The following is a 25,879-nucleotide window of genomic DNA, read 5'->3' on the forward strand; positions in this document are numbered from 1 at the left end:
GTGGGTGGACCCTCCGTGCTGGCTGCAGGACCCAGGCCCCTGCCAGGGCGGACGGGAGGCTCCACTCGGGCCCTTCGGGGAGAGCTGGAGACTTGTCCATCTGTCCCAGGACTCGGGACTCTGCCAGGCGTGGGCATGGGCGCTCTGGGCATCCCAGGGTTTGGGGCACAGAGATGTATTTTTCAGACAGGCCGGCCCGCAAGGGAGGGCAACTCTCAGGCACCCCATGGAGAGGCGGGGTCTGCAGCTTCTCCCGGCTGCTGTCCTCACACTCAGGACGAAGGTCCTGGCTCGAGCCTTCTCAACCCAGTCCCCCCAGGCCACCCCCACCACCCTGCCCCCAGAACGACGGCACAGGAAGCCCTGACCTGCTGGCCCCTGGCACCGCCTGTCCCCTCTGCCTCCCCCAGTGCCGCCTCCCCAGGTAGAACCAGCAGCCTCACTGCAGGACAGCATCCCAGAGGCGGAAGGCAGCTTGGCCGTCGGGGGTGAGGGTGAATAGAGAATGGGGCTGGCTTCCGGGCGTACCGTGGGTGTTCACTCTCCCCCGCGTGCCCTCGGGAGGCCCCAAAGCCAACGGCAAGCTCTTGGAAGGTACTCGGCTCCCTGCTCCCTTGAGCTGCCTGGGAAGGGGAAAGGTAGAGGGGCAGCATAAGGGGTTCTTGTCCGCGCCGCCTCTCCGTGGGACCCTGGGCAGGTCCCTGAACCCATGGGGCCTGATTTTCTCACCTTTCAACTGGATGGTTTCCTTCCTGAAAACTTTGGGAAGATCAGTGCCCGGGGTGTGTGAAAGCACTTGATAAAAGCTGAAGGTTTTGGTGTTATTATTATTCCCACTTGCAGGCGTCGTGAGCGAGGCCCAGGAGGCTAATGCTTGCCTTTTGCGGGGAGCCAGCCTAGAGCTGAGGGTGGCCAGTGGCCTCAGCTGGGGCCCTGTAGGGTCTTGGGGTCCAGGCACGGGGAGATGCTGTGGTCTGCCTGAGCTGCGCTCCTTACTGGGAGGCATGCAGTCTTTATTGCTTATTATATATTATTTATTTAGTCTTAATTTATAATTGCACGATTGCCAGAGGATCTTAGTGCCACGGGGACAGAAATATGCTACCCAGTCCTCGATACAGAATGCTTTTCCTGCCATAAATAAACAGAATATCCAATCAACTACCCATCAAATTGCCTGGCCCTGGCACAAACAGAGCACCGCAAATCAGACACAACACGCATTAGCTTAATGCTCCACCAGGGGAAGCTGGCTGGCCTCTGAGTGCCTGCTTGGGCCCTAGCGGAGGACCAAGAGGGTGACTCTTGTATGGACAGTGGGGGAGGGCTCAAAGCAGGCCCCTTGAGGCCAACCGGGGATCCCCGGGGCAAGGGGGGCTTGTCTCCAGGAGTCACTGCCATTGTTGTGCTTTGCTTCAAGACGGCAAGGACTGACCATGCATCCACTGTGTGCCCAGCCCCAGACTGGGTGCGGGTCTGTTCAGGAAGAGTACAATGGGGAGTAAAAGAGTGTGGCCCACGTAGTAAAGCCCGTGGAAGGGAGGCAGTGTGGTAGGATGGTTGGGAGGAAGAGGACAGGAGCATCCCCTTCAAGGACAAGCAAGACTGGGTCAGGGAGAGCGGAGGAGGTGCTCAGACAAGAGCCCAGCATGGCACAGGCAGAGAGGGAGGAGCCCGACCTGCTGGCAGCTGAGAGAGGGGAGCACCAGGGCTGGGGGCACCACCGATGCTGTCAGGGTCAGGGGTTAGGAACCTGGGCTCTGTGTGTGGGCACTGGGGAGCCAAGGAGGACCCTGAAGTTCTGGGAAGATCAATCCAGCAGAGTCCAAAGGCCACTGTGGACCAAGTGTAACAAGATTCCTTCCCCAGTCGCCTTCCCAGGCCGGCGGGGACCAGACTCCAAGAGGGGCCAGCGTGTCTCGCTCCTGCGCTGTCTGCTCTTTGTCACTGTCAGCTGCTTAAAGCCAAGCCCAGCCGGCTGCCCGGCCCAGCAGAGCTGAGCTGCCCGAGGAGGAGAAGATGAATGCCTGCAGGCCACGGAGCTGAGATGTTCCGGAGGAAGTGGCAGAAGAGGAAGGAACACGCGCCCATCACATCAATGGGAGTTTGGGAGAAGCAAGGGGCTGGAGCCAGCAGTCTCCAGATGGTGTTTAGTAAAGTGACGGCTCGATGCTTAAGAGGAAAAATAGGACTGTGGTGGGCTGGGGAGCAGCAGCCTCGTCGGGGGTGGGGGGTGACGTGGGCACAGGGCCTGCACCCGGCAGGTACATGCTCACCCACCCCCAGCTGCTGAGCTCTTGCCCAGCCACTCTTGGGCTAATGCCTGGCCCCCAGAATTGGTAGGACCCAGCGCCAGCCCTCTGAGAGTGCCCCGTCCAGGGTGAAGGACAGGCCAAGCGCTCAGGTTATACTCAGGTAACCTGAGGCCCACACAGGAAACTGTGGGAACACAGGAGGGGGCATGTAACCCAGTCTGGGGAAGGCTCCCTGGAGAAGGTGATGTCTCAGCTGAGTCTGGAAGGATCGGCAAGGAGGCCTGTGGAGAGGAGCTGGGGCTGCAGGGGAATGCCAGGCAAAGGGAAGCAGCCGAGCAGGGCGTGGGCAGTGTGGCCGCCTGGGCAGGAGAGGCCAGGTGGAGAGGGGCAGGGCTGACGGTCAAGGGCTGGTGGAGCTGGGTCTGGACCGAGGCTTGGAGCTTACCTGTGGGGGTGGAGGGTCAGCGGCAGGGGTGCATGCAACCTCACCGATCCCACGCCCTCGTCCTTACACCGTGCCACGGGGAGGGTCAGGAAGATGTGCTGCTCAAAACCTTCTCCCCATTCTGCCTGCTGCAGGGCCTAAAATCCCACTGTTGGTGTGCCCTATCTTTGGGTTAAACAGAGCCCTCTTTGAGCTCCTCTTTTAACCTCCCTCCTTGATCCCGTGGGCAACTTTGATGGTCTGACCTGGCAGGGGGATGTCCAAAGCCCGTGGGGCTTGGTGGGTGGGCACCAGATTGGGGGGAGAGGAGGAAGCCCTCCAGGGACTGGGGCCCTGCCTGGCAACACCAGCAGGGAGAGGCCTTTGGGCAGAAGCCAGGAGGGCGGCGGCTTGTTTGGTTGGCTGGGGAGCCGCTGTGCTCTGGGACATGAGTCTGCAGAGTCCAAGGCCACTGCGGACCGGGCTGGAGAGAAGGTGGCAGAGGCTGGTGTTAGGCAGGACCTGCGGGGGAAGAGGCAAGGAGGGGGCGGGAAGGAGAGCCAAGGAGGATTTTCAGGCTCGGAATCCATTCTGTTTCGATTTCCCCCCAAGTCACACAGCTGCCGGGGTTCAGACAGATGCTGTGATTAGCATTTTAATGTATTTCAGAGGACCTTGTCCAAACTGCTCTGGAAATCAGAAATCAGGAGTTTCTCTTTTGCTGTCCCTACAGAGTTGCATTCTCTTGCAATTCCAAAGGAGTCAGAGGAAGTGCGCACATGCTCCTATGTGTGCTTATATGCACACATGCATCTGCTTATGTGTTCAGACCTCTGGGCACACACGTGTGCCTCAGACCCCCGTGTGCATGTTTGAATGCTCAGCGTGTGCATGGAGCTGCATCTGTGTGTGCACACGTAGTCTGGCACGGGTGTGCATAATCTACATGTGCTTTTGCAAGCGCGAGTCAGCCGAGATCATTCATGTGGAAAAGTGCTGGTTGAAAACAGGTCAGTACTGAGTGACTTGGGCTGTCGGGGTGCCTGGGCCTCAGGAAATGGGAAATGCATTTCAAATGCGACTTTGGCGACTTGGCCTGATCGCGGAGCTGTTTCTCCAAGTGATACAGCCTAACAGGATCTTCGGGCAACGCGGAGTTTGTGGGGTTTATAATCCCACTCCCGTGGAGTGCTGGAGGCATTCCAGACCTGGTCTCCGAGAGATTCTGCAGGCCCAGGTGGGGCTGCTCCAAGAGGGGCTGGGTAGAGGGAGGAGGTTGGGAAGATGGGAGCCCCTCCTGCCACTTCCTGTGGGGGGGAGGTGTCTCCAGGTTCTCCTCCTGCTGTCCCATCTGGTGACCCCTCACAGCTGTCAAGACTACCCACTCCAGGCTGGATATTGCCAACTCTTCAACCAGCTTCAGGTGGAATCTCCTTCTTGTGCCCTTGTCACTCTCCTGGGGCACTTCCAGCTTGTCAAGATCCCCCAGAAGTGTAGCACTCAGCCCCAAACACAGATTTCCAGGGCAACCATCCCAGAACCAGGGCCCATTAGTTTCCTTCCTGTTAACCACCCAAGATGGCAGCAGCTCTTGGGGAGCCGGGCAGTAGCACGGGCACTCTTGGGGTCTGGGGTCAGCTAAATTCCAGACCTTTAACCCACCAAGTCAGATCAACCCCAGCGTCGTAATGGCAGGGTGTCTACTTACAGCCTCACGGGCCCCCCAGAGTTGCGCTCAATTCAACCTGGGTTGGCGCAGGAGTTGGGGGATACGTCCACGCAAAGCGGGACTAGGGGAGAAGTAGACAGCTCCTTGCAGATTTGTTTAATGTAAATACACCGTCTATTTATCTTTGGCCATTAATAAATTCATGTGTTATTAGAAAATCCCTCATACCAGAAGACCTGCTGAGCTAGATCAGCTTGTTTTAAGAGATTTCCTGTTGGCAGGATTCAAAGCTCACACCTGCAGCCGGCCCAGGCGCAAGGATTTAACTAGACACTGCAGATAATTAGATCAGTTAACCTCACAAATTAAAACAAGCACATTGCATTAGCTCAGTTTATCCTAAAAGAAAATATTAAGTTCCTCTGGATAAATCATTTAATAGGAATAGAGGAAGATGGTGCACACCGTCTTGCCAGAACCTGAGGACAGGAGCGAGGAAGGGCTCGCCCAGCAGCCGGGCAGGGAGCAGGCTGGTTTCCGTCGACTGGTGGGCGAGGGATTGGCTCTTGGGGCCTTCGTGCTGGGTGCAGCCTGGTGGTCTAACAGGGGTTAGAAGTGTTTGAGAAAGACTCAGGCAGGGCACAGGCTGGACCACATAAAACAATCACCCTGAGAGCAGCGAGGCGTGGCTGTGGCTCCAGCCCACCGGGCCTCTTCATAAAGCAGGACAGCGCCCAGTGAAACCCGGAAGGCACGTCAGAGCACGGGGCTCACCCCCACCAAGGAAGGCTTTCTGGGGGGGCCATGACTGAGGGGCCATGGCCACTGCCAGTTCCCTGCAGCTGTTAGATGCTGAGTCCTGGGGAATTGGTTGAAGGCTTTATGAGTTTTGAACCCACCAACTCAGAATAGAGGACTTGAGTAGAAGTTGATCTTTGCAAAATTTATGGTGCAGAACATTTTGTCTGGCAAATAAATAACACAGACAAAAATCATTACCTGCAGGAATATGTCGCCTACCTAAGGGAGCAGGCTTTGCAAGCAGCTTAGCAGCACACACGTCACGTGGTCACTGTGCTAATTACACGTGCTTTGTGTCTGTTCATTAAAGCAGGTTTGGCAGGACATTCACTGGGAAACACTGTTGAATTGTCTACTAAAAGTAATAAAAGTGCACAGAGCACATCCCACAACACGGATGCTAACGAGAATGGGTGTCCTTCCCCACCCTTCTGAATTCAGTAGGCTTCACCCATTTTATCAGTCACGGAGCCCCCCTGAGATAAAGGCCACGTTGCGAATGAGAAAGAACATGGGTGTGGCATCTCCGTGGGGCGGAGCCCTGTCTGTCCGAGGCCCTTCACCGGCTGCAGGTCCTCTCTTCTGGCCCTAGAGGAGCCTCCTAGGTAAAATGGAGAACCTCTACTTTTCTGAAGTGGTCTGACCCTCAGGAGGAAAACATAGAGAAGGCAGGTGGGGGGGGGAGGTGGGGGGGGTGCCCAGGGATCCCAGAGCTGGAGGAGCTGGAGGAACTGGAAAAGCTAGAGGAACTGGAGGAGCTGGAGGAGCTGGAGGAGCTGGAGGAGCTGGAGGAGCTGGAGGAGCGCTGAAACACCTGGGGAGCCTCTGCAACGTAATTCCCAGACCACACCCTGACTTCACAGCCTTCAGTGTGTGTGTGTGTATGTGTGTGTATATGAGAGAGAGAGGGAGAGAGGGAGGGAGGGGGAGGGGCAGAGAGAGAGACCCTACCTTTTTTACATTTCTTACAAATCTGAATGCTAAAGGAACCCCGCAGGTGGCTCCCACACGCAGCCAGCTTTAGGAACCTCCCCAGCACCTGGTGGGCTGCTGGGAGACTCTCCTCTGGTCCTCCACGTGTGAGGGTGATGCCAAGCTCCCTTCACCAGCTTCAGGGTCCCTAAGAGAGCCAAATTTCCCCCAAACCCACCCCCAGCAGCGCTTGCCCTGAAGGGGCAGAATCAGCTCAGAGGGACCCCTGCCAGCCTGGGTGGGCCCTGGGTGCACCCGCTCTGCACATGAGAAGGCAACTGGGGAGACTCTCCAGTTTGCCGCTCCCCGTTCCTGATGCCTCTTCCCCTCCTCACACACAGCCCTGGGCCAGGCACACACCTTCCCCATGCAAACCTTGCTGCCCAGCACAGCAAGGCTGTCACTCTCCTATTCAAAAAGCTTCACTGGCTCCCAAGTACCCACAGAAAAGAGAGCGTGTTCTTGGTCTTTCCCCACTATGGTTCACCCAGCTCCAGTGCCTTGGACTCCAGCCAGTCCCACCTTTCCACACAAGCCTGGTTCCCTTCTCCTCCACTCAGGAGAATCCATCCACTGTCCTCTAATCGCTTGGCCTGTACCCCTTCTCTTCTCAGCAGGAGGGAAAGCCTGAGGGGCAGCAGGGCCCTTGCTTCTCCAAGGCCCTTGGTGGCTTCCAAGCAGCACCTAGCACGGGCAGTGCTCCTTGTGGGTGCTCAGGAAACACTTACTGAACTGAATTAAAAACCTTCTCTCAGGCTCCGAGCACTTCCAGCTGTCAGGCGCCAGCTGTCAGGGTGCTGGGAGAGTCTGAACGCACGTTCGTTTCAGGCCCCTCAGCCTCCCCACCTGGACGGCCCCGTGGGCCCCCTCAGACCCCCTGGGTGTCCAGGGCATGGTTCTGTTTCTGCTCTTTTCAGTGTTCTGGGCTCCCCCCCCCCCACTTCTAGGGGTCCTACCCTCTTGTTGGGGGAGGTAGTGAATGGGGAGTGGCGAGGGGACTTTGCAACCCTTTAGGGCAAGTGTGACTGACCCCATGCGTGGGGCACGAGGCAGTGACCTTGGACCGTCCACCTCAAGCACAGCCAGGCCTTGGCAGGGGACAGGACCAGGGACAGCTGCTGATGGTTTAGGCACCCCCCACCCCACCCCACCCCCCCGTTCCTACAAGTGGCTTCAATTCAGTGGGGGTCACTGGTCTTCCCGCACGGCCAGCCCTGCGCTCACCCTGGGTCAGTTGTCCTCCAGACCAGGGCAGACCAGGGGTGGGGACAGATCAGAAGGGGCCAGGTGGGGACGCTGGCTCCTCTGGGGGAGGGAGAATCACCACAACAGTAGCAGCAGCCGGGAAGAGACTGTTGCTTTGTGTGCAGGCAGGGGCTTAGTGCTTTACACGCCTTCCCTTAGGCTCTCCAGAAACAGTCCCTGCAGGAAGGTGCTACTGGCATTCCTGGGACTCAGAGGAAGAAACTGAGGTGCAGAGAAGTGAAGTGATTTGCCCAAGTCACACAGCTGAGAGTGGTGGGGCTGGGGCTGGAGCCCAGGCCTGTGCAGGAGCGTGGAGGGTCTGGTCTCTACGTCCTGAGGGTCTTCAGGGAAGGGAGGGGTGGTGGGACTGGAGCCGCCGTGCGGACCTCCAGGATGGAGGCTGGGGAAGCAGGCCAGCTGGGCTTGGCTGGGGGCAGAGGACTGGGATGAGCGCCGTGGGGCGTGTTATGATGGGGAAGCAAATAAAATACTGGCCAACTCACGGGCCCTACCTCACCCCCAGGATGTGATGTGCAGAACAGCCTGCGTTGCCCTCAGCCAGGTGACTCTGGCCTTGCTTGAACACTTCTGTGACCCGGGACTCACTGTCCTCAGGGACAGTCCACACCACTGGGGCAGGGAGGGTTCGGGCCTTCCTTGTGCCGGCAGCAGAGGCGATGAGGTGGGGGGGCTCTGGAGCAGAGGGCAGCATGGGCCAGCCCTGGGGCCTCTCTGATCCCCTCCTGCCTGGCTTGGCCAGCTGAGCTGCCACTAATCCCGGGCACCATTCTCATTTCTCAGACAAGCTCTGCACAGAGTACATACACATCATGCCACATCCCCTTAGACCAGGCCAGAAAAACTCAGGCTTCCATTTCTGAAAAATCAAGCAGGTACCACTGCCATTGTCTCTGCAAACTGGCCGCCCCACTTACAGAGGGTGTGCCGCCAACAGGCAAAGGGGCACGCAACAGTTGGCCAAAAAAAACCTTAGCAGTGGGGAAGTCAACCTGGTGTGCGTGTCAGGTGAGAACAGTCATCTGCCAGCACAGTGGCCTTTGATCCCTTCATGCTGAAGCCGCACACAGAGGCACAGAAGGATACAAATTCAAGAAAGATAGAGATGATAAAAATACAGAGCTTAAGGGGTCGAAATCTTCACCACCACCACCACCACCACCCCCATAAATTCAGTGGAACCAGAAACCACGCTAGCAGTTGGAATAAACATGCTGAGTTAGCAGTGCTACACTGAAGAAGCTTCTCTGGACTACACTCTGAAACTACTCATTCTTCCCTCAGCCTCCTGGTAGAAGCATCAGGCTCTGACCTAAGCCGAAGGCAAACACTCTGCATGTGCTTGCTCATCTGTAACTCCCACCCAACCTCTACAATGCTGGTGGAACAGACTCTACCAGTTCTTCCCCTTACCCATTCCCTCTTCTCTCTCACTAACAGGTGCAATTTGGTTCAGGGCAGTTATGGGCCTAATGGTTGGCAGGATATCCTTTCCCATCCTCTCTTGCAGCTAGGACAGTGGCCATGGGGCACAGATCTGGCCAAGGAGACATACACAGAAGTCTACTGCGGAGGGGACCTCTGGGAATTCTTTTGCATTCCTGACGAAAGGGACAGACACAGCTGGACTTGCCCTGCTGTCATCTTCTGGTTTTGATTGCAGATGTGATGCATGGAGCTGGGGCAGTCATCTTATAACCATGAGGAAAGAGATGCTGACCTTAACATTTTTATGCTGCTGAACCAACACCAGATCTCAGACTCTGTGATGTGAAAAAAAAAAGGAGTCTTATTTGTTGAAGCCACTGCAGCCAAATGTATTTTTACCTGTCACGGTAGGTCACTGAAACTGAAGTTCAAAGTGGTTAAGTGGCTTTTCAAGGACACACAGTAAGGCTCCAGGCAGAGCTGGAGTTGGACACTGTTTTCCAGACAGAACAAGATTTCTCCAATTCAAAGCCAGGTAGGCGTGTAGTGACTCCTGTGGGGCCACCGCTCTGCTCCCCATGGCCCCCTGGGGACCAGGCAATCTGGTACTTGACAGGGACTGAGAAAGACAACCCCTCCCCGCTCTTGTGAAACTCGGGTTTTCCACAGGGTTGGTACCCCTGGATGTGGGAAAGGAATGCAGGCTCCAGAGCGAAACTCATTGGCTGCTTGGCCCTGATCTTTTGCTTTTGCCTCAGTTTCCTTTTCTGTAAAAGACCACAGGTGATGCTTACTTGAGAGCACTGGGTGGTGCTATGGTAAATGAATGAGGTCATTGGTGTGGAGTGTCTGCTAATGGCAAGTACTCCATGAACAGTAGTTGTCATCGCAGAGACGGGATTCCTTTGCCTGCCCTTGTAATTGGGAGTATAGAGCCAGCAGCCAGCTTGGCTCTTCTACACTGACCGCAGCCCTGCCCACAGACCCTTGCCCACCCACTTCAGGACAGTGGCCTGACCCCACAACTGCCCGCACCTGCACTTCTTTGCCCGAGGGCTCTGTCTGGCCTGGAGTCCACGCTGCCCACTTAGGTGGCAGGCCAGAAGAGCTGGGAGATCTACGCTCCCTGAGCACATCCTCGACGAGAGCCTGCCGGGAGTCTATGTGTGAGTACCTGGACTCCCGGCCTCCCACAGGGCCGAGTGCTCTACACTCCCCAATGGGATTAGGCTCCCCTCCGGGAAGGCAGCTGGACATCGCACCTTTTGGTGACTTCCTTTTCTCTGTCTCACTCCCACCACCCACCCACATTTCCTGGGGTCACCGCCCAAATAAACTACTCAGAGCCTTCTCTCAGAGGCTGCTTTGGAGGCGCTCAAGTTCAGGCAGTCTCCTTTAGAGTCGAAGGTAGGCCAGTGGTTGTCCGGCTGTTGCGCGCACTGAATCTCCTGGGGATCTTGTTAAATGCAGTTGGGGTGCTGTCCAAGTGACCTGACTCAGCCTGTCCAAGCTCCCTGGTGGTGCTGATGCCACTGCTCCCGGGCCACCCCTTGGCCTGGTTTAGAGCTCATGTGCCACTGACCTGTGGCGGTTCAGAGATGGGGGAGACCCGTGTGGGTTACTGCAGTCTGGGAGGACTTCAGCCAGGAAGATGGGCTTGGAGCTCCGCGAGCTTCCTGGTGGGTGGACAGGAGGGAGGCACGGCCTGTGCAGAGAGGAGGAGGTCTGGCTGAAGCCACACCCAGCGTGTGCCCTCTGTGGGGACAGATGACTCTGCCTGGCTGGGGAGGACTGAAGCCCGCAGGCTGGGAGGGGGCGGAGGCCGGGCGTGCACTGCACTTACAAGGGCAGAGCGGAGGGCCTGGCTTCGTTTTGCCTCTGCCATGCTGGGCACAGGAGTGGGGACCTCTAGTCTCAGGGTTAAGCACCCTCGCTTGGTGCCCATTGAGCCACCAGGAGAGGACTCTGCTCCTGGCGCCCCCTGGTGGTCTCACGGAGAACATGCCACTAATGCTTTTGATGAAGATGTGTGCAATAATGCACTGGGGCCTGGAGAGAGACCCCATGGCCTGGAACTGCAGCCCTCGTCTCTTCATGACAACTGCTTTCATGAGGAATTGACGAGAAGGATGCTGCTTTCTGCCGTCGTCACCCAGGGTTGCCCATCTGTGATGGCAAGCTCAGCCTGGGGCTGCCCGAGGCCCTGAGCTCCCAGCGCCTGAGGCATCTGCCCACGGCTGCACCCGCTCCTGCACGTCTGCCCACTTGGGGCCACAGCTCAGGCCCTTGTGCTGCACCCCTGCTTTCTGGAGGAACCCCTCCAACACTTCCTCCCTGAGCAGGAGCCCACACAGACATTCCGTTAGCCCCGCTTTCGGGCAAAAGGTCAGCGGTCCCTGTAACAGCCTCACCGACTCACACGAGCCCATCTGCAATGCCAGCCTCAGCTTCCCCTCGGGCCGACACACGTCCTGCCCTCACACACGTCCAGGAACTTGCCCTCCCGCCCGCCACCAGCCCTGCTGACACACTCACATCCAGGCCAGCCGCGATGATGCCTGGGCCAAATCCTTCCACGTGGCATTTCCTTCACACAACGACAGCCGCGCAGTGAGGCCTTCTCATCTTTCTAAATGAATCCTGAAGGGGGAGCTAAGCCGAGAGCTCTCTAGAGGGGCATGGAGGGTGGTGTTGATGGAAGATGAACGGAGAGAACAGAGCTGTGGAACATCCCCGGAAGATCCCAAGGCCAGAGAGGGTCAGCCACGGGAGAAGGAAGCTGCTTTCTTCCCTCCCACCCTTGCTCAGAACCAGTTCCAGACACAGGAGCAGGTACAGGAAAGCATGAGGATCTTGGGCTCCAAGAAAACTAGAGACTGCAGAACAAACAGGGCCAAAGGACCAGCCAAAAGGGTGCTGGGAGCCGGAAAGTCATGACAAAGGAAGCGATGTTGGATTGGGGTCTCCAAGGATGAATGGAAATTCTCCAGGCCGAGGGAATGACCTGGACAAAAGAGAAGCTCCAAAGGGGACGATATGTTGGGCAAGCAGCTCCCTGAGCTTGGAGAGGGACTCAGCTACCTGACGGTACTTTCTGGGCTATGGGAAGCCTGAGGAGTTTTGAGGTTATCAGCTCTTCATCGTACAATGATAACCGTGGCCACACTGTGAAATACATCAGAGGGTCAGAGACTGGAAGCAAGGAGGCCTCCCTGGGGGTGTGGGCTCTTTGCACTGCTGGGCACTTCCAATCATTACCATTTTTTGGCATCTAAAGATATTCTCTGCATCATGGACTGTCTGCATTCTTGCCTCCCAAACCACATGAGCCTCGTTTTACCTATTTTTTTGTCTGATGCTCCCCCCACCCTACACACACACACTCACACAACAAAGGTTTTCTGTAAATATTTACTGCTGCTGATTCCGATGATGGCAACCTGATCCAAACCACGCCGGGCAAGTGCTGGAGAAGGCCTGCCGGGCTGCCTTTGACAGACACCAGAGCAGTGGGCGGGAGTGGACATGCCATCGGGAATCCAGCCCTTGGCTACAGCCCCTGCCCTGGCCCTGGGAGGGGGGCAGTCTTGCTAGTTTGCACTGGGGAGGATGTATCTGAGCCGTGCTTTATGACCCTTATCACAGGTGGCGGCGAGCCGTGGAGAACAGGAGCTGCTGTCTTTCTTGCTTTCCCACCCCTCTTGCCTCTCTGTCATCTTAAGCAATGTGTGTAATTGCAAGTCTATTATTCTTAGACTTTTGAAGAACGTTAGAACTGCAAGGGACTCCAGAGGCAACCTGGCCCAGGCCCTCCTCCCAGCAGCGGTGCCGAGTTAAGGTCACACAGCATGGTGGTGGCAGGCTGGACCTGCACCCAGGTGTCCCGACTCCCAGTCCAGGCTCTGTCCATGATCTCGTGTGCCCTCTTGTCTGTTTATTTCCGTCGGTGCAGATGCAATGGCTTGTAGATGCTGACGGGTCTCTGGTTCTTTCAGATGAGCCAGTTAGGGAGTCTTCCTGAGCACAGGTCATGGTCAGACCAGGACTTGGGGAACCCTCGGGGCAAATCTGGCCTGCGGATATGAGCATGTGCAGGTATTTTTAACTATTTTGAATGCCTGGAGGGGGGCTTTGCTGCTCTTTGCCCCCTCTCTTCTTAACACCATTTGAGCATGTGTCCCTACAGCAAACTCCCACTTCAAAGACTCTGAGGGCCATCGGGCATGTCCCCCAAATGAATGAGAAGCAGTAAGAGAGAGGAACGCTGGGCTCGGGACTCACCGTCCTGCCTTTCACCCCTCCTGACTGCCTCGTTGGCCCTGGAACAGAGTTTCTCCGCCTCAGCACTATGGGCACGTTGAGCCTACTAATCCTACGTTGTGGCCCTGGGCAGTGGTTGCAGGACATTTAGCAGCACTCCTGGCCTCTGTTCACTAGATGCCAGTAGCAACTTTCTACTTGTGACAACCAGAATTGTCTCCAGACATTGTCAAATGTCTCTGGGGAGCAAATCACCCTCAGTTGAGAACCACTGCCCAAAAGGACAGGGGAACAGTTCTCTTTAGGGAATATGGGAAAAGAAGAAGGATATGCCATTCATTCCCCCCAAAGAGGATGAGAAATGCATGAGACAGAGAGGAAAGGCTGGTGGGACTTCCCAGGACTCAAACAGTCCTGAAAGAACTCTTTCTTCCCTCCAGGGCAGAACCACAGGGCTACCCATTTCTCTGCAAGAGGAAGAGCAGACCAGAAAATGGACTGTGTGGGGGGCTCATGGCCCCTCAATTTGAAGCTGAGATGCAGAAGGTGACTGGGGTTGGGAGTGAAGATGCAGGTGCTCGTGGGACCCAGACTCACTATTTAGACACAAAAGTGGAAATACATCACATCTCTAAAATGAAATGCTTTGATTGCACCAATCACTGGAAGTTGTAAAACTACCCTGAAGAATTAACAGCCTCCACACATGCTAACTGCATCCATCATAAATTTGTCTTTAGTTTCTGTTATCATATCACTGTCTCTGGGGACCCCTGTCTTGTCATCATTTGCCCTTTATAATTTATTCATCTGGTTCTTGCCTGCATCCTTTCTATTTATCATTCATCTTTACAGTTGTACATAAAATTAAATGGATCCTTCAATGGCAGGACTGTCAGGGAGGGAGTTGGGTCATGTCAGGGAAGCCCCTGTAAAGTTGGTCCTACTAGAGCCTCCTAGGGGTACCAAGGTAGAGTTTGGGGGTGAAGGGACAGAAGGACAAAGAAGGGGTGCAGGGAATGAGAAGGAAGAGGGATAAAGGAAAAAGGAGAGACAGATGAGAAGTATAAAAGAAGAAAGGGTTGAGAAGGAGAGGGAAAAAGAAGAAGAGAAAAATGACCTGATGGGAGAGAAAAGAGGAGGAAACAGAGGCATAAAGAGAAGAAAGGAAAAGGGGAAGAAAGGAAGAAAAAAATGGGATTAAGGAAATGAAAGTGAGAGGAAGAGGGTAAAAAGGCAAGACACCCTGAGACAGTGGTGGTAAAAATTCAATTGAACAACTTTTCTTTTTTTTTTCTTTTTAAGTTTTTCCTTTTTAACATCTTTCCTGGTGAACTCAAGAAGGTCACATTGAATCTCCATGGAAATGACCTGTCCTGAGTTGCCGGGGGCCTGAGTCGGAGGGTGTGAGGGCAAGGACGTGGCGAGCCTGTCAGGCTGACATGGGGGTGGGCGGGAGGCAGCAGGGAAGAGCACAGTTGGTTCGCTTTGTATTCTAGGGTTGCCAGAGTGAGGACACAAAAGCCAATCTTTAACTAGTGAATTGGAACTTTAATGTTTACCAAGCAGATACCGTTCACGCTCCCCTCCCCTCCCCATGCCAGCTCCCTCTCCTCTGCTCTCCCTTCGCTGCTCCCTCTTCTCCCTGCTTCCTGGTCTCTGGACCCCACCTTCCTTCTACCAGCCCTGAGCTGCCCAGGGGCAAAGGACGCACCACCGTTTGTCTTACCACCTGGTGTTCCCTAATCCGAGCCTCACTCTGGAGGCTCTGTATTTGGAACTTTGGAAACAGGAGGCTCTGGGACTAAGCAAAGGAACAGAATTGTTCCCAGGGCCATCCTGTGCCTGCTTGAGGCCCAGGGCAGATTTCAGTGTGGGTGCCTCCTTCCCAGGGTGATCTCCCCTCAGGTGGGCACCACTCACGGGCGCTTACCCATCTGGCAACCCATCCCTGGGCTGTTTCTCAGGCCAGTGTACTCATCTTACCCCCAACTCTCTGCTCCTACCCGGCCTACACCCTGAAGGAAAACTTTCACCAACCCCTGCACTCCCTAGCCATCTCGGCCCCCTTGAAACAACCGAGGCAAATGGTGGTGCCGGAGAGGAGAGGTGAGTGTCCTGGACTTTGGCCGCCAACCCCCTTGCAAGGCCTGGCTCAGCTATTAATAATGGCATGATCTTGGGCAGCCTGCTTAATCTCTCTAAACCTCCATCTTGGTTTCCTCTTCTTTGGAGGATAATGATATCTTCTTGAGAGGATGGTTGTGAAGATACAATGAGGTAACAGAGGGTAAGTGCTCAGCGTCATGCCCGTCCTGTAGTAGGTGCTTAATAAATATTAGCTGTTGTTCCTGAACGATTGTCCATACTGCCCACTTTATAGTCATACGTGTTGTCTTGCATTTTTACTATATTTTCACATGCGTGGAGCTTTTGTCCACAACTCAACTGGCAACTCCACGAGGGGAAAGAGTGTATCTTTCTTGTGTCAGCATGGCACCTAGCACAGTGCCCAGCACACACTCAGGAAAAACTAAAAAGTTGCCGGTGGATGGTGAAACTGCCCCATGTCGAACTGTGCCCTACACGTGGTAGGATCAACAATGGGGGTAAAAGTGGATGGGCTGGGGCCAGAGGGCTTCAGAGGGCCAGGAGAGACAGTAAGCTTAGGGTGTGGGGTAGAGAGTTTAGAAAAAGTGGAATCGACCTGCTGAGATGCTGCCAGAAGGTGCTGCGCTAAAGGGCCCTGATGAGGAGCTGTAGTTCAGTCATCTCAGTCTACTGAAATCATTCCAACTCAAAAATAATCATCCATGTGCGACAGTGGCCCAGGGATGGCTCCATCCACTGTTGAGGGGCTTTGCTTAGGCTGGTGTCCAGGGATACTGACTTGTAAGAACAGCCAATGTGGTTTTCGTCTCTGAGCTTCCATCCATCCCAAGGGGAATGCCAGCCCCCTTCGTGGTTCCCCAGTGAAGACAGTCATAAGAGGTCTCTACTTCTCTCTGTGCAGTTTTGTTGTTGTTGGTGGTGAGGTGTGCATGTGTGTATGACCACAGTGGGACTATTTTCCTTGTGGGCGGTAGGATGCCGGCTCAGTAACTCGTTACAAAACTGAATAGGCTGCCTGTACCATCTTCTCCCTGTGTTCTTGCCTCAGTCAGAAAGTGGAGGGCTGAATTTAATGGATTGATTTTAATGGATTTTGAAGTCTGGAAAAGTGCCTAAATTGCTGAGGTTACTCGTTTTCCAGGGTTTTTTTTTCAATTTAATTCTCCTTAAACATATAGTGTGCTGACTGGGGCACCAGATGTGGCCACTCCAGACAGAACTGGTTCTCTGGCTGCCCCCAATCGAACCGACGGTCACAGGCACACCCACAACTGGCAGGAGCCCCTATTATTTGGTTGGATGAAAACACTTTGCTTGGTCCTGTCTCTATGTTTGCTAGCAGCACCTTTTCTCTGATTTTTCAAAGGCGAGAACTAACCAACAATAACATCGGTTCCACTCTCTGGCATCAGAATGGCTCCACCTGAAGCATAATTTTATTTGGTCACTTTGTTTTCTATTTGTCTCATATGAGTCTGTGCGGGGACGATGTGCTCTCAGAACTGCGAGCTGTGGTCCTTTCTCTTCCCCTTCTCTTGCCCTTTGGCTGTACGATGAGCTCTTTGAAGCCATGTGCTTCCTCGTGAGGGCTGTGAAGAAAGGACGGTGTTCGGGTGCTGCAGGGGGACCCTAGGCTCAGTTTCAGCTCCATTGTTGGCCCCTGTCCTTAGCCCTCCCATCTCCCAACATACACCCATGCTTCTCCTTGCCCTTTCTCTCCAACTTGCCCAACTTGTCTTTGTGATTTCAGAAAAATGCCACTGGAGCTCCCAGTATGAAGGATTAGCACAGATTATGGGGAACAGTGTTAATTATTGGTGGAAGGGGGGCTGGTGTGTCGCTCCAATGTGCTCCTGATTTCCCCTGGGCCTTTCTGCCTGGTAATAAGCCTTCTTTAATCTGGCAGGCCCCTTAGTGAAATCAGCACCACGGACAGTGATATTGATTGCTTCTGAGAAACCATCACAGCTGCTCAACCAAATTACCTTTGATATGTGACCTTTAATGTAATTACTGCAACATCAAAGTATTTCTATAAATTATTAAAGAACTAATACACTCCATCATTTAGCTATTCTATTATATGTAAAATAAACAACCACAAGTTAATGTAGATCCCAAACAATCCACACTTGCTACGGAAATTCTCCCAGTCCCTGGCCTCGCCTTCTTAAAATTCCTAGGCCTCCCCCTCCCACCTTCCCTCTTTCTGTTTCCCCATCTGATTCTCGGCTTTTAGCCATCATGAAACTCCCCAGCAATCTCTCTAGGGCTGATGAAGGGCCTCCCATAACAATGTGGTATTTTCTATTCCATTTGGGTGCCTCTAAAATATCTATCACAATCTCCCCCCAAAACAAAGTACCATAAACACTTTATTAATCAGCACAAACCTTTCTCAGAAGCCTTTGATTATCTTACAATATGGCTTTATGCTTCACACATAACATGGGGCGATGTGGAGCATATTTCTGCCATCTTACAGAGGGCACCCAGAAAGTAATTACTATAATATATGTGCATGTAGCCGCGCCACTGAAAAACCAACTGGGGAATGGCCACCTGCCAGAGCTGGGGCTCCGCACAAAATCTGTGCGGGCCATGATTTCCATACATTTGCATTCGCGGGTATGTTATTAAGATGACTCAGCCTCGTGCTTTGCAATCACAAATACCAAAATACAATGCAAAGCCTGGTCTAATGGAAGGCGGGGCCCTGGTTATGTAGCACCGCCCACCCCAGACCATGTAAAGAAGGATCTTTGATGCAAAGGAAGGCTCCTGGTTTACCTGCTTAACCTGCGGGGCAGAAATGGAAACGTGTGTTTACATACAGGTTTGCATGGGTGAGCCTACACAGAACACACGTGCTTCCACGGAGGGTCCGTTGTAGAAGCTTAAAAACACGGTATATTGATAAATTGTTTAAATTATGCCCACAAACACTCACATCTTTCCATTTATCTTTAGATCCTCAGCGAGCCGTATATCTCACCACCACCCCATCTCTCTGAACCCACAGGAGAGACCGCGCGGACCCTTGACCCGAGAACACTTCTTATTTTATGGTGATGAACTAGTCTCGATAATAGCCATGGCTGATATCACACCCTGTTAGGGGGGCCATAAATAATTCCCTTCTCCCCCTCGAAGAAGCTATAAACCAGGGCTGAGGCGCGATAGTTTATCAAAGACCAGGGCTGGCTCCTTAAATAAACCACGCTGATCTCACTCGCCGCGCGGAGCTCGGCTTGGAGGCGCCCCCCTCCCTCCGGGGCACCCCGCCCCCAGGAGCAGCCCACGTCGGCCTCGGCGGGCGCAGGGCCACCCAATCCCACGTGACCCAGAAGCTCAGGCGGAGGCAGCTCCGAGCCCCGGGGGTCCAGGCCCTCACCCCGCGCCCCTCGCCCCTCGCTCGGAGGTGCCAACGTGGGCAATGCGCGCAGGAGCCACCCGATCGGCAGCGCCCGGGAGGGACCGGGGAGGAGGCGCGCCTGTGCTTTCAGGCCATTGTCAAGTTCGCCCCCGCCGGGGATTCCGTCGGGCCTGGACGGCGGAGTGCGGGGGCCGCTGGGCGCGTGCTGAGCTCCGCGCCCACGCGCTCTCGGACCAGCCCCGCGCCTCGCGGCCACACCGGGTGTGCTGGGGGGCGCTCAAGATCCCGAGCGGAGGAGGGCGGCGGGCGCCACCGCTCCGCGCGCGCAGGCGCAGCCCGGCCTCCCGCAGTCGCCCCCTGTCGGCGCGTGGGTCGCTCGCGCCTCGGCGGGCGCCACTTACCCCGGGCAGGGTCTTCTGCTCGTGCAGCGCGCTCTGGGCCTTCAGCGCTGACTCGCGCTCGCAGTAGGTGAGGAAAGCGCAGCCTGAGGAGGGAGAAGCGCGGAGAAGGGTTAGTGGGGGCGCCCGCCAGGCTCGCCGACGCGCCCTCTCTCCCGCCCGCTCCCTGCCCTTGGTCCTTCTCCCCACCTCTCTTGCTCGCCGATGCGCGCTTCTCGTCGCTTTCCTGCCTCGCGGTTTTTCCCGTCTGCCTCTCGTCCCTCCCGTTGCTTTTCTATTTTGCTTTCTCCGCGGAATCTCTCCACCCTGTATCTTCCCCTCACCACACCCCCTCTCCCCGCGAGACTCTCCCAGTCCCCGTGCCCTGGTGCTTTTGCCATCTCCGCCCTTTACCTTTCTCCCTCCCTCCCTCCCGGGTGCTGTTTCTATCCTTTCAGCGCCAGCCTCTAGGCCTCCCAGAAGGGACAGCTTTGCCTCCCCACCTCCCCACCCCCCAGCACCTCTGGTCACAATTGACCATGAATTCTTGTCCTGGCCTCTTAGGAGTGCTGATGATTGCTTCATCAAGGATGATGGAGGGACTCGCTCCGCCTTCCAAATAAAGGTTCCAATTGTAAGGAGGACCCCAAGCCAGGCTTTCCTAAGAAAATGGATGGGGCTGCCCCCGTGTCCCCTGTCCCAGCTCCTGTTGTCCTATTTGCAGTGGTGGTCTTTACATCCCTCCCAGAGGGCTTCTCTACGTATCCAGTCGACCGGGGCACCACTGTGGACCAGGGGCTGACTTGTGCTGTGCCTCTAATTCCCTGGGCAACCCCAGCAAATGACATCCCTGTCTGGCCTCATTTTCCCCATCTGTGAACTGAGGAGGTTGGTTGAGAGATCTCCAAGGTCCAGTCTAGTTCTCTCATTCAGCAATTTTGGGAATGTCACATTGTTATTGTCTCACTAGGGAATCTGGATTTAATCAGAGACATATGCCCAACTCAGGGGATGACAGTAAGGCCGGTCCTTCAGCCACAGTGACAAGGCCAAGAGCATGTCTGGCCATGGGAGAGTCTTCCTGGGGATTCCCTTAAACCGCTCAACAGTGGCCCCTTCATCTGCCTGCAGATATGGCTGGGTGTGGCTTGGGAGACCTGCAAGATGTGAGCCATAGAGAAAGTCAAAGAACCCACCTTGGCGAAGAGCAGGCTTGAGTCCCCTGGGGAACAGTGGCCTCACTTTGCAAAGCCACGCATGGCCCAAGAGAAGGCACCATGCAGTGTGACCGTCCTTTCTTGCTTCACTGTCTTACTCTGCTCCCTTGTTTCATTATTTTATCCAAGCCTCCCTCCCACAACTAAATCCGTCACACACAATTCCTTTGCTCTCACAGTCTTCTCATCTGGTTTTCTTTCTCCTCCCATTTCCACTCCTTCCAACTGCATCCATCTTTTGAGGATCTGATTAAGTTCCACCTACTCTAGGCAGCCCTCCTTGACTGATCTAGTCCTTCCTGAGCCATCCCCCCTTTTTGATTGCCCACAGCAGTTTGGTCATTTTCGAGGTCATGTATCAAATATGCCCTGAGTGCCTGCTGTGTGCCAGGCTCTGTGCCAGGCCATGGGTGATGCCTGTGGCTCAGCCCCTCCTTTCATGAGGCTGGCAGGTTGGTGGTGCCAGTCTGGTGCATATGCCAGCCTAGCCCCCAGGCTCGCCCAGGTCCGCCCCCAGGCGCAGAGTAATCCCAGCGTCCTCCTATGCAGTTCCTACTTCTGCACGAGCTAGCTTGTGCCCACTGAAAACCTCCTTCTTCCTCTTGGCCCATCCCCTGTCTCTTCTGGCTTTGGAGAGGAGATGGGAAATGCGGGTGGGCTGGGCCAGACAGAGATGGAAGAAGAAAGCAGGGAGAGAAGCCTTGGAGACAGACACTCACCTCCCAGCACCCTCCCTGCCTTGCGCACCTCCCATTCCTGCCAAGGAGCCTCTCTTTCATCCCATCTTACCCTCCCCTCCCAGACCCCAAATCAGCTCTCCTCCTTTCCCCTCCCCTTTCTCCTTCTGGTCACTGGGAAACGGTTATTGATGGAGACACCCAGGGACTGAAATGAAGAGCGGTCAGAGGCCCCCGTGATGGCGTCCCTCGTGCTGCCGCCTGCCTGTCCCGGGGGCATCTTTCCTCCCGTCCCCTCGTCCCCTCGCCGGCCTTGTCCTCTGTCTGTGCCTGCCTGCAGCCGGGAGGCGGCCGCTGCCTTGGCTGCGCGCAGGCAAGCCAGCTCAGGACAAGGTCAGGGCAGGTTTGGAGAGGGAGGAGGAGCCGGGGGAGGAAGCAGAAATGACCACATTGTTTCCATGGCCCAGGATAAGGAGGCAAGAATTTCAGAGAAAAAAGGAAATCTGTTGCTTTTGTCCAACTTCCAGGAATTTCTGCTATAGTTGTTTATTTTTTGAGAGCACTCGCAGCTCTCTTACGAGCCAGAATCTTTCCATGATGCCCCAGACCCTGTGTGACCCGCCCCGCCTGTCCCCCTGCCATCTCCTGACCTCGTCTCCTTCTAGTCTTCCCATTCTCACACACTGGCTCCTTCCTGCTTCTCAAACCCACCAGGCACAGTCTGCCTTTGGAGCTTTGAATTGCTTGCCCCTCTGCTCAGAAGGCCCGGGAATCTCTGGTCCCCAGGGCTTCTGGAGCCTGTCCTCCCATTTCCTGGGAGTGCACTATTAAGGCTTCATCCTCTGGAAAGGGTGATGCTCAGCTCCGGACAGGGAGCCCTGCCCAGGCGAACCCCTTACCAGCTACCATCATTTACCAATTCATCTTTCTGCTCCCCAGTCTCCCCCCATAAGGTGGCGACAGGAATCCTATCTCAGAGGCTTGTGGGGTGATCCAGTAGCCATGAGTACTAAGAACCCGTGCAGAGTTTACTACTTACAGAGTGCAGTGTAAGTATAAATTCCCTCATGTGAAGCAGAGGCTTAGAGAAGGACAAGGCTGGCTTCCTTCCCTCCTTCTGCAGCTCTGTGAGGAGGGTCCAGCTCTAGACGGAGGCCGGCTCTGGGCAAGCCAACCCTGGGTCCTTTTCAAACAACCTCATCAGCCAGCCTGATGCAACGCCTGACGTTCCACCATGAGACATTTGTCCTTTCCCTTAAGGCTCTTTTAAATGGGCAAATATGGATAAGCAGTTATTAACAGGGGGCCCAGGTCTGCTCCCTTGCTGAGGACAGAGCCCTGGAGGCAGGGCAGCTTAGGTGGGGAGGGGGTGGCTTCAGGAGAGGCTGCTGCAGACGACAGTGGGCCCGGGGTGGAGGCTGACAGCGGACGGGGAAGAGAGGGTACCCAGGAACTGAGGAGGAGGCTGTGAGCTGCAAGGGTGGCGCAGAAGGGAGAACGGGCAGTATCACTCTCAGCCCAGCAGCCACGAAGTCTGCCAAGCGCACTCTCATGTGTCACACTGAGGTGTCCCCAGAGAAGAACCTGGTGGAGCCCTTCTTGCCAGGCGTGTGGCCCCAGGGTCTCAGGGTGTCTGTGTCCTGTGCATGCCCGTGGAGTTAATAAGTTCCATGTGTTTCCTTGTACCTGTGTGCTTGGGGACAAGGATCTCTGTGCTTGCTTGTGGTCACGTGTGTGTGTGTGTATGAGAATTCTAATCTTCTACAGAGACAGACACAGAGGAGAGAGCCCACAAGAATAACCGAAAAATACATGCAGTGGCGATGCCTGGGCACACAGACGAGACGGAGATGGGGTGACTGGCCACACCTGTGCTTGGTTGGCTTTGAGATAAGCAAAAAGGTGGTAATGTGGCAGCAACGTGGACACGGAGTAATAACTATAACAATAGGAATGAACATTACGTCATGCTCAGTCTGTGCCAGACACTGTTCTAAGAGCTAAGGATATACAGGCTCATTCAATCTTTACTTTGTGAGGTAGGTACGGTCATTATCCCCATTTCATAGATAAAGGAACTAAGGCACAGATAAATGAAGGCTGGTAGGTGGTAGAGCCAGGATTTGAATTTAGGCTGTCTGGTCCACATTTACCCTTCTTGATGGGAGACCATATGCATGTTTTATCACCTTGCTTTACTCTGGTTTTGTCCCACCCTTTTCTAAGGCTTTTTTGTGAAAATCCAAAGTATAATGTTTTTAAATACATTTAATAAGAGCATGTGCCATGTAAAGCCTTGAACTTGCTAGGTTAGTGATTATTTCAATGGATGATGCCTCTGCCTCCTCCAGGGCTGCTCTGGGTAGGTCTAGCTTTCTGGCAGGATAGACCTGGAGGCAGTGGCAGAGCATTGGGACTGGTGGTCTCAGAGTGTGTGGGGTGTGGGCATGGGGTGGGTGAGGCCAAGGGCCCCAAGAATCACTGGGTCCCTTTCACCTCTGCTCTGCCCTGGCAGCAGGGTGGAGGTGTACTCTTTATGAAGATTGGATTGTTTATTTTAAGAAGTACATAGTCGTTGATCTGAATGCAAAGGATAGAATTATTCCTGCCAGCCCAGGAATAAGCAACAAGCCTGTTACAGACCCACTTTCCAACCCATTGGTCTGAGCCCAGACCGGCTGGCAGACACAACCAAGAGGACACTGGGAGGGGCAGTAGCTCCCAGGGGGAGGCCCCTGCTTCCATCTGTTGACAGGGCAAGCACCGGGGTCTTGCTTTGCAGCCTGGGGTGCAGGATCCCTGGGGCCCCTGACTCCTCCCCCAGGGGTGGTTTCTCCAGGAGCATCCCCTCCTAACCTATATTGAAATGCAACCACGTGGGAATGTGAAGATATCTCAAGCAGTCTTCAGAGAGAAGAGGTTTAGACACTAAAACAGGAGCCAGTGTGAAAAGAATGGGTTCCCCACTCTGGGAAGAGCCCCCAAAATGCTTTTCTGCTTCCCAGCCACAGGAGCTGACTTTACACCCCTAGGGAGTCACCCTAGGGACTAGAATAGGGATTAGGAAAGCCTAATCCCCTGAGCAAACTCCAGTCCAAGGAGGAACAGCAATTCTGGAAATCCTATCAGTGAGGAAGTTAACCTGTGGGAGCTTTCCTGGCTGGAAGCTAGAGCCCCGAGCGTCTGAAGGGAGTTTTGTGGGGGGTGGGATGGGAGGAGGCGTTCTGGCCACTGTCTTGGGGTGATGGGCCCATGTAGGGTGGGCCTGGGCCTCTGTGGGCTCAGTAGGGAGGCTGAAACAGGATCGGGGAGGGTGGGATGGCTGGCAGTTGTGGTGTCCTTGGTGCTTCTGAGGGTAGCCCTAGTTCTGGAGAATGAAATTTGTGTGTGTGTCACCATGAGGTGTGCCTGCATGTGTCTCTGCCAGGTGGATCATGGAAAGCATATGACAGCAGGACTCTGCTGGCTCCTTATGAGTCTCCCATAATGTTCTGCATACAGTAGGTGCTCAGTACACGTTTGATCACTGATGCCTCTCGGAACGGGAGTGTGGAGCTGTTCATCCATCACCTCGGATGTCTGTTCAGTACTGAGCACCGAGGCAGATGGGAGCTGTCCCTGTAGCTTTCTCCCTTTGAGAACTCATGGGGTCCAGCTGGGTAATGAGATTCTCTCAGGGAACGGATGTGTAACGACACACGGCAGTGTGGGAGAGAAGGCTGGAGCAGGATTCCAGACACTTAGGCTTGGGAGGGGAGCATCCTTCGCAGAGATGGGGCTGGTGGCATAGAAATCTCTCCTTACCTTTAGACGCAGCATTTCATTTCTAAGCCCTGATCCCATGAGTACACATAATTGTGCTCAAGGACAAGAGAACAAGCAGCCACGGTGGCTGTTTCTAGTAGCAATGAACTGAAAGCCACTTAAGTCTTCCCAGTGCAGGAATGGTTTTTTGGAAACTGTGGCATACTCTACAACAGTTAAAAAGGATGGAAGAGTCCCAAATGTACCAACATGGAAAGACACATTGTCAAATGGGAAAGCTAGTTGTAAAATCATGTCTGCCACGAAAATACATCAAAACACACTCAACTAGTTCCATATGTAGCTGTACCTGTATTTACATGAATAGAAAAAGTCTGGAAGGAGCTAATCCAAGCTGAAAACAGCAGGCACTGACCATGGTGGTGGTGTCTCAAATAACACTCCCTTTTTCAATGGACACATTTAGAATCAGAATGTATTCGTGTATCACTTGTATAATTAACTACAAGGAAAAGAAGCTCTGCGAAAAGAGGAGGATGGCCTGAAAAGGAGGATGGTGAAACTGGGTGAGCCAGACTGGCTGCAGAACCCACAGCCCGTTTTGGGGAAACAAAGGCCGTTCTTGGGCACCAGCTTCCTGGCCAATTCTTGGTGAGGACAGTTATCATGGGGAGGTCTACGGTGCCCGCCCTTCAAGGCTGCCTCGGAGCTGGGTGGTACCAGGCTGGGAGTTCAACCCTCTCTTGATTCCTGAACTTGTCAGATGAAGCAGGTTGTCCCACCCAGCAAGTTGCAGATGGTATTCACTTTTGGTCCTGTGGCCCTGAATTCCAGAAGTTGGTGTTGGCGGGAAGGAACAGAGCAGAGAGTGTCCCCAGACCCCTCGCCCCTCTCCTCCCCTTGGGCCCCTCATTTTGCTGCAGGGATAATGAGATCTGAGATGAGAAGCTACTGAGGTGACGTGGAAATCTCCAGGTGGGGTGATGAGCGTGCCCCTGAGCCCCAGTTTCTGGCATCCCAGCCAGACGAGCACCCCCTCGTCACCTGAGTCCCCCACTCTTCAAAAGCCAGCACCTTGTATCCCACCACCTCTTGGATCCTGGAATTGAGCCAAATAGTCCTGCAGCCTGCTGGGGCAGGAACAGACTTTACAAATCATTTGAGGTGGGGGTGGGGTGGGGGGGGTGACTGGACTTGAGCGAAGTCACAGTGCAGTGTTGCCCCCTCCCCCCACCCCGCAGCTGATTGCCTGGGCCCCCTTAGCACCCTCCACACCACCCCGG

The 25,879-nt window shown here is 54.7% G+C and overlaps 1 protein-coding gene across 50 annotated transcripts in view; it reads right to left on the reverse strand.

The window, feature by feature from the left end:
* The window catches only part of CELF4 (CUGBP Elav-like family member 4), a 293,897-nt gene that overhangs the window by 199,980 nt on the left and 68,038 nt on the right, over positions 1-25,879 (reverse strand). For all 50 annotated transcript variants that reach the window (XR_011646035.1, XR_011646037.1, XR_011646036.1 and 47 more), the window contains exon 2: positions 18,962-19,044. Coding sequence is in view for 45 of the 50 variants with exons in the window: in XM_058277209.2 (XP_058133192.1) it covers positions 18,962-19,044 (83 nt within the window). In the remaining 5 variants the exon portion in view is untranslated. The remainder of the gene's footprint in view (positions 1-18,961; positions 19,045-25,879) is intronic.

The sequence above is a fragment of the Dasypus novemcinctus genome, chromosome 16 (genome assembly GCF_030445035.2).
Source record: "Dasypus novemcinctus isolate mDasNov1 chromosome 16, mDasNov1.1.hap2, whole genome shotgun sequence".
NCBI classification, from domain to species: domain Eukaryota; kingdom Metazoa; phylum Chordata; class Mammalia; order Cingulata; family Dasypodidae; genus Dasypus; species Dasypus novemcinctus.